Genomic DNA, 12,918 nt, shown 5'->3' with positions numbered 1-12,918 from the left:
TTTTTTAATGTTTTCAGAAACCCACAAACTCAGGATTAAGAATCGGGCAAGGCAGAAAACTAGAGAGAGCTTAACCACTCTGAGTTGTGTGGCTATGAAGGGGGCCATTGCCTGATCGAGGAGGACTGTAAAGGCCTTTTTTCCTTTGGTCCAGTGTATTGATAGAACTCGATTGGGCCAGTACCCCCCAAGAACTGTCCTTGTGGACATCAGACTAAGGATTTATGATAAATGAGCCACCGGAATGGGAATATTATTTATTTATATTCTTGAACATGGTATGAATCTTATGAAAATATTTCAGATAAAGAATTTGACTCTCAAGGAGACCAAGGAAAACTACCACCAAAGTATCCGCAGGTAAATCCCGCAGGTACCTCAGGATGATCTTACACACCTGGAACAAAATTTCGGATGACAAGAGAGCTCTAGGTAAAGCTCAAGGGCGACTGACACACAGGAAATCTAAGAAAGAGGAATAATAGGGTTTAATGTTGAAGAGGCTAAGGCCGAATAAGTACATGTGATTTTTGACTTCAGAAGGTAATTAAGGAGAAAGGGCACCTAGTGAGCAATCATGATCTAACAGTGTGGTTTACTGAAATGATAAACTAAGGGAAAGAGCTTTACTGCTTAAATAATAAAAGATAAACATCAACTCTGAGAAAATAGTATTAGCAGGACAAACATACCCCATTCAAACTTTTTCAACATGACTTGCATCAGGGAAATCATTTAAAAGCAGAATCAAGGACCCAAACACAGCACGGAAATAATTAAAGCAAAATGTTCAAGAAACAGTAACTATCCAAGGTGGAAGAAACTGAAGTTACACTTGTGACTGGTTCAGATTAATCTTATTTGTTTTTTTCCCTCAAGAGTACATTGTCCTGTTTTTGGAAAACGGAAACCTTCATGTCTTGCACCTCGGCATCATGGGGATGCTGGAAGTGTCCAATCAGAGCAGCCCAAGCACCACTCTGGGCCGTCTCAGCCAATGAAAAGCCTGCAGCTCCTGAGGTACAGCCATTGACTCAAAAGTGTGAGGAGGTGTCCTGGGCTGAAGTAATAGGAGTCTTTCCGGCACATGCAGCCTTTGAGATTGAGAGGGGAAAGGGATGTGATTCTTTGCCATTGGGCCAGATGTTACAATGTGACACGGTGTAATCCAGTAACAGCCTTCTTGGGAGATTTGGCCTTTAGAGATTATGGAGTATAGTGGAACGTTTCATTCCCTGTGGTTTGTTTGCTGGCTGGTGTTTAATCATGGTGATTTAATTATATGAATTCAGAGACTGTGCTGGACATGTCTTTTGTTCTTTGCATCAAATATGGCAAGATGTTGATTACTAATATTTCAAGTAAGATTTTTATATCTTCATTTGTAAATGGAGCTCTTCAGAAATTGGAATAGTAAGCTTTCTTCACTGCTTGTATCATTCCGTTACATTTTCTGGTAATAAAAATTAGCTTTTCCTCCTTCATGACTGAAACCATTTTATTGGCAGTAGAATTAGCTGTCCCTTAAATGTCCAAGAGGAAACCTGATCGGAAGCCTAGTCACTGTGGATGAAACCACACTGATGACCCCCATTTTTTCAATTCTTCTAAAGTCCCTTTTTGGTCCAACTTCTGTAATTTATTTCTACATAAATACATTTAAATATGCCTTTGATTGTATTATTGTAGACTCTTGAAAGTAATTTGATTTTCATTTTTAAATATTTCGCCTTTTATTGATTCCATTTTTTCTCCCTATGTTGGTTTCTTAAAGAATAGGGTAATAGGTAATAGTTGTGGCTCATGTGCTCTAGAGAGCTGGCTCAGTAGTTGTGGCACACAGGCTTAGTTGTTCCATGGCACGTGGGATGTTCCTGGACCAGGGCTCGAACCTGTGTCCCCTGCACTGGCAGGCAGATTCTTAACCACTGCTCCATCAGGGAAGCCCTTCTATTGCTTTTTATCTCTTTTTTACTTATTTTCTCTCTGATATTTATTATTTCCTTCCTTCTGCCGACCTTGAGCTTGGTTTGTTTTTTTCTTATTCTTTTAGATGTTGGGGTAGGTCGTTTATTTGAGATTTTTCTTGTGTCTTGAAGTAAGTCGGTATGGCTATAAGCTTCCCTCTTAGAACTGCTTTTGCTGTGCCCCATAGGTTTTGGAAAGATGTATTTTTATTTTCATTTGTCTCCAGGTATTTTCTAACTTCCTCTTTGATTTCCTCACTGACCCATTGGTTTATTACTAGCATATCGTTTAGTCTCCATGTGTTTGTGGTTTTCCCATTTTTCTTTATGTAATCATTTTCTAGTTTCATACAGTGTGGTTAGAAAAAATGCTTGGTACAATTTCTGTCCTCTTAAATTTGTTGAGACTTGGGTTGTGGCACAGCATGTGATCTATCCTGGAGAAAGTTTCATGTGCACTTGAAAAGAATGTGTATTCTGCTGTTTTTGAATGGAATGTCCTGTAGATGTCTATTAAGTGCAACTAGTCTAATGTGTCATTTAAGGCCACTACTTCCTTACTGATTTTTTATCTGGATTATCTGTCTATTGCTGTAAGTGGGGTGTTAAAGTTCCCTAATATTACTGTATTCTTGTCAATTTCTTCCAAGAAATTTTACACAACAGATGAGACACAGCTGGATGGAGAATTGGTGAATTAGAAAACAGATGAAAGAAATTACACAGAATAGCTCATAGTAAGATAAATGAAGTAGAAGATTAAAGAGAGGCCAAGGGACCTAAGAAATGGACTAAGAAGGTATTAAGTGCATTTTGTAGGCATGCCAGAAGTGGTAACCTTGTTAAATTTTAGAATAATAATATTCACAGGGACACGGTTGATAATTATCCAGAATTTAGGAAAGCCTTGATTCCATAGATTCAGGGAGCATACTTGGACACATCATATTAAAGCTACAGAGTTAGCATATAGATCATAATAGCAGACAAAAAGACACATTGTATACAGAGCAATGCAAATACTGTGACAGTAAATCTCCTTTCATCAACAAATGGAAGCCGAAAGTGAGTGGTGAGAGTAAGTAACCATCCACGTAGTGTTGTACTCCTAGCCTAAGTATCATGATAAGACTTTGATAGACTTGAAGATGGACCACTCAGCACACCAAAACAAGGACAGACTTACTGCCAGTCCTTAGCCATAAGCCACTTTAGATGTTACCTCTGCTGCACATAGCTACCTTGTCCAATGTTCTGTACTTCTTGAGTTGGCCCACTTCCAAGGACTGATCAAGGAGGTGGCATAAAGATCTGGCTATGTTGGACCAATGTGAAATGACTTCAACAGGCCTTTAGAACTCAGCATGGGATCAGAAAGTAATTTTGGAGGGTCTGCGTTAGATGTGCACTTCTCCCTCTGCCCACACCTACCTCTCGCATCCCTTTCTTGGGCATTGAGCATGCATAAATATCCTGCACACTAAACACCATATCGATGTTTGTGTCCTTAGAACTTAATTCAGAATAAAAGAGATTGGAGACAACATGAAAAATCATGGTATCAATATTTACACCAACAGATACCATGTGAAAGGAACTTCTAAGGAATGTTTGCCACTTCTGGTATCCCTAGGAGATGTACTTTATACTTTCTTAGTCCATTTGTTAGGTGTCTTGATCTCCATTTAATCCTTTTATTCTCTTTATGAAGTATTCTGTATTATTTTTTAATCTACCTTCTAATTCACATATTCTCTCTCCAGGGGTGTCTTAGCTATTTAAAATTTCTTTACTCTTCTATTCCAGTGTTTATGATTTTCTGTACTAGAAAGCTTATTTGCATCTTTTTTTTTTTTTTTTTTTTTTTTTTGCGGTACGTGGGCCCCTCACTGCCGCGGCCTCTCCCGTTGTGGAGCACAGGTTCCGGACGCACAGGCCCAGCAGCCATGGCCCACCGGCCCAGCCGCCCTGCGGCATGTGGGATCCTCCCGGACCGGGGCACGAACCTGCGTCCCCCGCATCAGCAGGTGGACTCTCAACCACTGTGCCACCAGGGAAGCCCTATTTGCATCTCTTTGATAATTAGCTATTGATTACTCATGTATTATGTATCTTATCATCTATTTAAATATGTTAATTAACATTTCTTGTACTTTGATGATAAATCTTTACAGGTTTCCATTTTGGTTTATTGTTTATGCTGATGTTGGCATTTTGGAAGGGGGGAAATCTGTGCTTGTTTTGGAGGACTTTAACTGTAGGAATATTTGTAGAAGCCTCAATTAAGGTTAAGCTCCCCTAGAAATAATTAGATTTGTATTTGCCATATATATGAGTTTACAAACAGAAATTAGTTGGGCCATGCTGATATTGTTAATTAGAACACCAAAGCTACATCAGGGCACTCTTTTGATTACAGATTCTCAAGGCAACATTTTATTCCCCAACCATAGTTAGGGACAAAATTAGAATTTTCCTTGGTTCTTTATTTCTTATGAGAAAAAAAGTCCAGTTTTTCACTATGGGTATAGTCAATTAAGCATTTATTTCATTTTTTAAAAAATATTTATTTATTTGGCTGCATCGGGTCTTAGCTGCGGCACACGGGACCTTTTAGTTGGAGCATGTGGAATCTTTAGTTGCAGTATGCGGGATCTTTAGTTGCAGCATGCAAACTCATAGTTGAGGCATGTGGGGTCTAGTTCCTTGACCAGGGATTGAACCCAGGCCCCCTGCGTTGGGAGTGTTGTGTCCTTGCCACCAGGGAAGTCCCAGTCAATTAAGCATTTAGAATTATGTGTATGTCTCAGCTGTCTATTAATTTGAGCCCATTTTCAAGCACACCTGAGTATTTAAAATAATGTTTAACATAATTTTGGGGGCTTCCCTGGTGGCGCAGTGGTTGAGAGTCCGCCTGCTGATGCAGGGGACACGGGTTCGTGCCCCGGTCTGGGAAGATCCCACATGCCGCGGAGCAGCTGGGCCCGTGAGCCATGGCCGCTGAGCCTGCGCGTCCGGAGCCTGTGCTCTGCAACGGGAGAGGCCACGGCAGTGAGAAGCCCGCGTACCGCAAAAAAAAAAAAAAAAAAAAAAATATATATATATATATATATATATATATATAATTTTGTATATTACAATTTATAATTGGAGGATTTTCAGTTTTTCTACCCAATACCCAAACAATTTCCAAACAAGAAGTGTAAACGTCCCTTAAAAATATAAACCATACTAAGATCACTCAGTGGTAATCAGCTGATATTTAAGCTACGCTGCAAAGTTCCAGGCAACTTTCACACACATGCCTGGTGCTGCAAGGGACCTCTTTTCTTGTGGGGATGTCCAGCAGGATAGGCTGACCTTTTACATGGTAGCCATGTGTCCTCAAAAAGCAAGACAGAAGGACATTCCCTCTTAAAGCTTAACCCCATAATTGGCATAATATAATTTCCACCATATTCTATTTATTGCTCAAAATAATCACAGCCTTCATCAGCTCAAGAGGAGGGGGAAATGAACAGAACCTCTCATTGGAAGGAGTATCCAGGAATGAGCAACATTCCTGGATCTAATATCCACTAAAACCAAGCTTCTTGAGATCCTTTTGGGTGCCATACACAGGGTATGGCCAAGAAACAAGTGTTTTGTTCATTATACTAAGGTGGTTGTCTATGGATTCGTTTACTCTTTACCTACCACTAGGAGAGGGACACCTATCATTTAGTGGAATCCTATACTCTACACCACAACTTTCACACTAAAGTGGAATGAAGTGTCTAAACATTATAGACACCCTCTCCCACTTGTAGGACCCTGCATGTAGACAAAGAAACACACAGGTAGGCAGCAAGGGGGATGTAAGTAGAGATTTCTTGGTGAAAGGAACTTGGACAGACAGGGTTTCAATATCTAATTTTTCTGACTTAGGGACACAGAGTTCTCCCATATTTCTCGTGGTTCCCTTCTTTCTTGGGTCCTCTAATGCCTGACACTTCAGTTGTAATCTATCCCTCTCAGCTGTGCCTTGAAAAGTACATATCCACAGAGTCATAAATGGGGCAGGTTTGAGGACAAAATTTAGGGAGAGGGAAAAGCATAAGAAGCCCTGGATATATGCCCTTGCATGATGTTGGAGTGTGGTTAAGGGAAACACTTGATTATACTTTTTCACTTGAATTAATTTCCAAATGGAGATTGAGGTAATTGAAGTTTATTCTTTTATATAAAGGTATTTCCTATCAAGCAGGTTGATCAAGAGAAGCATGGTTTCTGTTATCCTCTGATAGACTCACACACTCAAAGGCAAAACCATGCCTAATGGGTCAGACACTGAAGTGAGATTTAGGGAATCACCTAGGTCCTGGTGTCAGTTCTAATTCAGTAAATATGTGACTTTGGGTAACGCCCTTCACCTACCAGAATATGGTAAAGGAATCTGGGTTTTCAGAGGGATAGATTACACAAGCCAGTCCATTTACTTCAACAAGCACAATAACCTTGCATATTATTCCTACTTACAACAAATTTCACTCAGGTGCATGACAAAATACCTGCTCAAGTATCAGATCCACTGAGCTATATGGTTTCTGCTTATCTTCACTTCTCAAAGGCTGATGAATTTCACAATGCCTCTGTGTAGAATATTGCAGTTATTTCTGCAACGTGTTTCAGTTCTCGCTTATGTTTTACAATGAATTCTGTAATACAGATAATGTTGAAAAAAGTTTGAATGGGGTATGCTTGTCCTATTAATACTATTTTCTTAGGGTTGGAACTTATAGTTTGTTATTTAAGCAGTAAAGCCCTTGCTCTAATTCGTATTTTCAGTAGTCAACACCATTAGATCATGATTGCTCTTTAGGTGTCCATTTTCTTCAATTACACTCTGAAGTGAATAATTACATATGCTCATATCTCCTCCAAGGTCTTCAACCTTGAACTCCATTTTCCCTCTCTCCTTCCTAGATGCCATGTGTGTCACTTATCCTTGCGCTTCTGTCTTCACAGCGTATATGGTACAGTTGTAACACTGGTTTACTAATGCCTGTATTTGATTATTGGATTTACTAAATGTAAAACACACCTAGCACAATAAAAATATCCTAGTAGGTTAGATTTCTTAACAGGAATTCTCACATATTATTAATGTGCAAGAAATGTTTAGAAAAACATTTGTATTTCATACGGGCAAACACTGGGATATTGAAGCAGCAACAATGAGCACAATAGGAATTAAATAATTTTGTGAAATACCATTTTATCCTATGGGTCCACAGTTCTCTTTTTGAAAATGCAATGGCTCTGAAATGAGCTTTCTGCTTCCAAAATTATATTCAGGTTCTGTACGACCAACTTGAGGTCCCACACAGAGATATTTACTTGCCATTGATTTGGTGGAAGATTTTCCTGGTCTCCTTGGGAATCATATTCTTTAAAAAAAATTCTTTCATAAGATTCCTCTAATATTCCACAAAATAATAAATAAGATTCCTGAAAATGGGACTCATTTATCCTAAATATTTACTCCAGCGACCAAGGAGAGCTCTGGAGATATAATAGCCCATCAGAATTCTTCAGTCTTGGACTGAAAAACACAGACTTTCACTGCCCATTCTTTAAAAGACACTGCCTCCTTCATACCTGAACTACTCAGGGAAGCTCTCTCTAGTATCTTGCCACGGCACCCCAATTCTTTTTCCTTATCTCACAAGGCTCTGCCAATTTAAAAAAAGTATTTTGTTTAGTCTGTCCTGTAGAGACCTGTCCCTCTTCTGAGGGGCTCAGGAAAAGTTTGATTTTGTAGATTATCAGGAATTTATCTCAGTGTTTGGCTGAGAGTGATATACTTTACAGGTTCTTATATCCTACACAATAGGAAATAATTACAACTTTTTAAAAAGAAGTACAAATGGAATACAAAAATTGAAAAATATATAGGTGTAAAGCAACATAATACTTTCTAAAAATTGAAAATGACAGAGTATCTTCTCCCTCACAGATAAGAAGAAATAAAATACTAAAATGAAATTACTGAACATTCACATAATTGTGAAAATGACTGTGGCAGGGCCACCTTGTTTCACTTAAGTGGTCACCAGTGTTCTCTTAATAAAATGGAAGAGGCAGGAGATATGTCTATATTTAGCTCAGAATACATATCTCCTATGGGTTGAATTTGTACCTCTAAAATTCATCTATCTATGCTGTAAATACTCGTACTCATATGTGATCATATTTGGAATCTTTACTGGGTAATCAAGTTAAAATATGTTCATTAGAGTAGGTCTTAATCCAAATGAGTTGCATCCATATAAAAAGGGAAAATCAGACATAGATACATACATATAGGGAGGAAAATGTGTGGAGGTGTAGGGAGATTTCAGCTATCCACAAGGCAAGGAGAGGGTCCTAGAATAGATGCCCCTTATGCATTCACACCTTGCATAAGATCCAACTCAGATGTAACCTTGATTTGGACTTAGAGCCTCCAGAAGTATGAGACAATAAATGTATGTTGTTTAAGTGACCCAATCACCAGCATTTTGTACAGAAGCTCTAGAAAACTTATATAATATTTAAATGACCTTGATTAGATTTTTTTTTTTTTTTTTTTTTTTTTTTTTTTTTGCGGTACGTGGGCCTCTCACTGTTGTGGCCTCTCCCGTTGCAGAGCACAGGCTCCGGACGCACAGGCTCAGCGGCCATGGCTCACGGGCCCAGCCGCTCTGCGGCATGTGGGATCTTCCCGGACCGGGGCACGAACCCGTATCCCCTGCCTTGGCAGGCGGACTCTCAACTGCTGCGCCACCAGGGAAGCCCGACCTTGATTAGATTTATAAAACAAAGAAACAAACAGCAGATAAATAATCACACTTGTTACCCTACTGTCACCAAACCTGAACATCCCAGGAAGACTGTTACTGGTTCATTCATGAACACCGCACTATAGAGTGAGTGGCCCAGTGACTGTGGCTACCAGTTTGGGTCCCTCATTGGCTGACCTGGTGTCGAGGTGGACTTGAACCTCTCTGACTGGATGCTCCCACCATCCCCATGATGTTGAGCTACAAGTCATGAAGGTTTTCCACTTCAAAAACAAGAGAATAAGGCCTAGAAAAGAATAGAATTAGATCATCTGAACGAGTTGGAGTAGACTTCTGATTCTAGGCAGCCTGGAATAAGTTGTTTCCTGAACTTTTTGTTGCACTTATTTCTATGCTGTATTGGAGTCCCCTTTTTAAGTGAATCCATAAACACAGTAATGGTGAAAAGGTTTCTGAATGGGCTATACTCTTCCTATCAATACTATCATCCCTGATTTGAGACTTATAACTGTTATTTAAGCAGTGAAGCCATTTCCCTCAGTTTGCCTTTACAATAAACCACAACATTACAAGGTGATTGCTCACTAGGTTCCCGTATTCCCTCAATCAACTGAAGTGAATAATTACTAGTTGTTACTCCCCTTTCCAATCTTCAACATCAGACTTTCCCTTTCCCCTCTCCATCCTAGATTTCCTATGTATCAGTCATCTCTGAGGTCCCAGTTATCACTTCAAAACCAATTATGGTATATTTTGAATATTTTGGGTTTTTTTTTAACTAATGTGTCCATTTAATTTCTGAATTTATAAATGTGAAAGAAACAAAGCTCACTAAAAATATTAATGGATTCTTTTTCTTAAAACGACTTCCTACATAATACGATATGTATTATATTTAGGTCCTTAATCCATTTTGAGTTTATTTTTGTGATTGCTGTTGGAGAATTTTCTAATTTCATTTTATTACATCTAGCTATCCAGTTTTCCCAGCACCATTTATTGAAGAGACTGTCTTTTCTCCATTATATATTCTTGCCTTTTTTATTGTAGATTAATTGACCGTAAGTTCATGGGTTTATTTCTGGGCTCTCTCTTCTATTCCACTAATCTATGCGTCTGTTTTAGTGCCAGTACTATACTGATTGATTACTGTAGTTTTCTGGTATAGCCTGAAGTCAGGGAACCATATTCCTCCAGCTCTGGTCTTCTTTCTTAAGATTGTTTTGGCTATTCGGGACCTTTTGTGTTTCCACACACATTTAAAAACTTTTTGTATAGTTCTGTGAAAAATGCCCCGGTATCTTCATAGGGATTACATTGAATCTGTCGATTGCCTTGGATAGTACAGTCATTTTAACAATATTAATTCTTCCAACCAATAAACATGGAATATCTTTCCCTCTGTGATGTCTTCAATTCCTTTCATCAGTGTCTTATAGTTTTCCAAGTACAGGTCTTTTACTAACTTAAGTACATTTATTCTTAGGTATTTTATTGATTATTTTTCTCTCACACTGGCAGTTTCTCAGTACTCAGAGTAACCAGTTTTGTTAAAATAACAGCTCACATTTATTCATCAATTCCAGTATGTGTGGTATTTTGGGGACCTAATTAATGTTAAAAGAATTTAAAATTTACTAAATGTTAAATAATTTTAGTGTTTATGTGTAAGTATTCCCATTTCTGTTTGTGTTCTGTCTTTGCAGAAAGTGGTTTTGTCATTCTCTTCATTCTGATCACTGGAGGTTTTGATAAGAATTGGAGGTAATAGCTGGTGAATTATGTCCCATGATTTTGAGGAGCACTCTGCAGACCATGTCAGAGAGTTCCTGCTCAGGCCATGGAGGCTCAGCCATGGAAAGGTAAGATTCTGTGTGGGAGTAAAATGGCTGCCAAGTGGCCAAAGTCATTCTGATGGAGGCAACGACTTCAGTTAGGGAGGTCAGACTCGTTCAGGAAGCTCAAACTGAGTTTTATTCAATGTAGGTGGCTTAGGTGACAACTTCTCAGAGTTCTCATGCATAAATAGTAGGCATAAATCAGCTGAGGTGAACTTTGCCTACGTGGGGCATAGTTCAAAGATTTTCTGGTAGAGGTCACGGAAAGTTTAAAGGCCACCAGATTTCCACTGTGATTGGTTGACTGGAGGCCAAGCAGGGGGCCATCCAATCACACGTGACATGGGGTGCCTTAGTGACAGGCCTCCCTGCTTTGCATTTTATCCAATCAGATATGAACATTGCCCGTGACATCAGAGAAGGCAGGGAGTATAAACGGGGCCAGCGGCACTCAACTGCCGCACTGTCCTTCCCTCTGAGCTGTGGGGGAGACGGTTCTGACATGTCTGAGCCTTCGCCTGAGACGTCTGAAGAAAGCCTGGCCACCAAGGAAGCAGAGCCCTCCAAAGCCGAGCCAAAGAACCCGAAGCAGAAGACACCGAAGCGCCGCGGCTACCGCAGCCGCCGCCGCTCTGATGGCTTCGACAGCTTTGCCGCCTATTTCCCCAGGGTGCTGAAGCAGGCCCACGAGGGCCTGAGCCTCTCAGAGGAGGCCGTGGACGTCATGGATTCGTTCGTTAAGGATATGTTTGAGCGAATCGCCAACGAGGCGGCGCACCTGGTCTGCTCCAGCAAGCGCTCCACCCTCAGCTCTGGAGAGATCCAGACCTCCGTGCGCCTGCTGCTGCCTGGGGAGCTGGGCAAGCATGCCATGTCCAAAGCCAGCAAGGCCGTCATCAGATACACCACTGGCAAATGAGCTGCCTCCGGACCATCTGAGCATCTCAAACCAAAGGCTCTTTTCAGAGCCACTCATTTGGCGGGAAAAGACCTGTAGCTCTGAAGAGTCCGATCCACTCTGGGTTTTCGCCCTGTGCCATGAGGGAAATACCATAAACCTCATCCACTCTGCTTGAGTATATGTCTTTAGTGCCATTCGTTCCACAGAGAATCACGAACTAGTCTTAGCCAAAATGCACCTTGTCACTTTCCTAACTGGTCATTTCTACTTGTGGTTTCTCTGTTCACCCATTTTAGGGATTTTTATGGTCAAAATTCTTTCCATACAAGATTCACTGACCATTTTTATTGTCATTCTCCCAGCTGTATATAGCAGTATCATCCAGAGATTTTTATGTGGGATATAGTAACTGAAAGAGTGAAGTAGTGGACATGAAAATCTCACTTACACGTTCATACGCCTTTAACATATCTCAAATCTGAATTCAGTTAAGTACATAAAATAGGACCCAAACGCAGTGTAAAACTAAATAATCTAATTTTCTAGAATCAAGCACCATACCTCGTGAAATTAGTATTCTACATAATTCAGATTTCTCTGATTTTATTTTTTTATGCCTAAAACTTTTCGGTTTTTATCCAGAAATCTTGACTGAACTGTAATTCTGCATGGATGATGAGATCATCCAATGACAGCAGCTGTAGCCACAGTCTGAGGAGCAGCAGCTTATGAGGGACTGGGAGCCCCTGAGCCAGAGCAATTGGCCCAGAGTGTGGTGGGGCGTCCAGAGCTGAACAAATAACAGCCTTCCTGTGATACTCAGCCGGGAGAGTGAGCGGGAAGGAGGTGTGATAGTTTCCCTGTGGTTTTCCCTTCGAGTACTTGCTTTTAATCATGGTGATTTAAGTACACACAACCAGATCTGGTAGTGGGACATGTCTCTATCTCCTTGCATGAAAATAAGAGGGGGAAGTTCAGCAGTTAAGAGAACTAAGATGACTCCTTCCTCTACCTCAAGTAATTTGAATGTTAATGCTTCTAATAATATTTATTGAATTTAATATCCATTGTGCTTTCTTCTTGGTGCATTGCCTTTTCTTCTAATCTTTTTCTAAAAATATGTTGCTGAATTTCAAGGATTTGTTGATTTTCCTAGTCCATTTTTCAAAAAATTGATTTCTAATTTCCTACATCATTGGAGAGAGAGAATGCACTCTATGATTTCAATCCTTTGTAATTTACTATGGTTTTCATTAGAAATTAATATTTCAGTATATTAAAATCTATTCATTCTGCACTTTTAAAATAAGCAACAACGATATGCTGTACAGCACAGGGAAATATAGAAATTATTTAATAATAACTTTAAACAGTATAATATATAAATA

At 39.7% G+C, this 12,918-nt stretch overlaps 1 protein-coding gene across 1 annotated transcript; it reads left to right on the top strand.

Annotated features, from left to right (window-relative positions):
- The first annotated feature begins 10,933 nt into the window (after window positions 1-10,933).
- Window positions 10,934-11,673, top strand: LOC309797959 (late histone H2B.L4-like). The gene has a single exon (XM_082646326.1). It carries the CDS (start codon window positions 11,024-11,026, stop codon window positions 11,546-11,548), a length of 525 nt encoding a protein of 174 aa, XP_082502452.1. The 5' UTR covers window positions 10,934-11,023; the 3' UTR covers window positions 11,549-11,673.
- Window positions 11,674-12,918: the final 1,245 nt, after the last annotated feature.

This window comes from Mesoplodon mirus (genome assembly GCF_964341445.2).
Source record: "Mesoplodon mirus genome assembly, contig: HAP1_SCAFFOLD_1303, whole genome shotgun sequence".
Classification (NCBI taxonomy): Eukaryota; Metazoa; Chordata; class Mammalia; order Artiodactyla; family Ziphiidae; genus Mesoplodon; species Mesoplodon mirus.
The sequence above is the reverse complement of the archived record's forward strand: the minus strand, read 5'-3'. Positions and strand labels throughout refer to the sequence as shown.

Bases quoted from the DNA above. Each gene is read 5' to 3' on its own strand.
- LOC309797959 (XM_082646326.1), top strand. From the start codon at position 11,024: ATGAACATTGCCCGTGACATCAGAGAAGGCAGGGAGTATAAACGGGGC.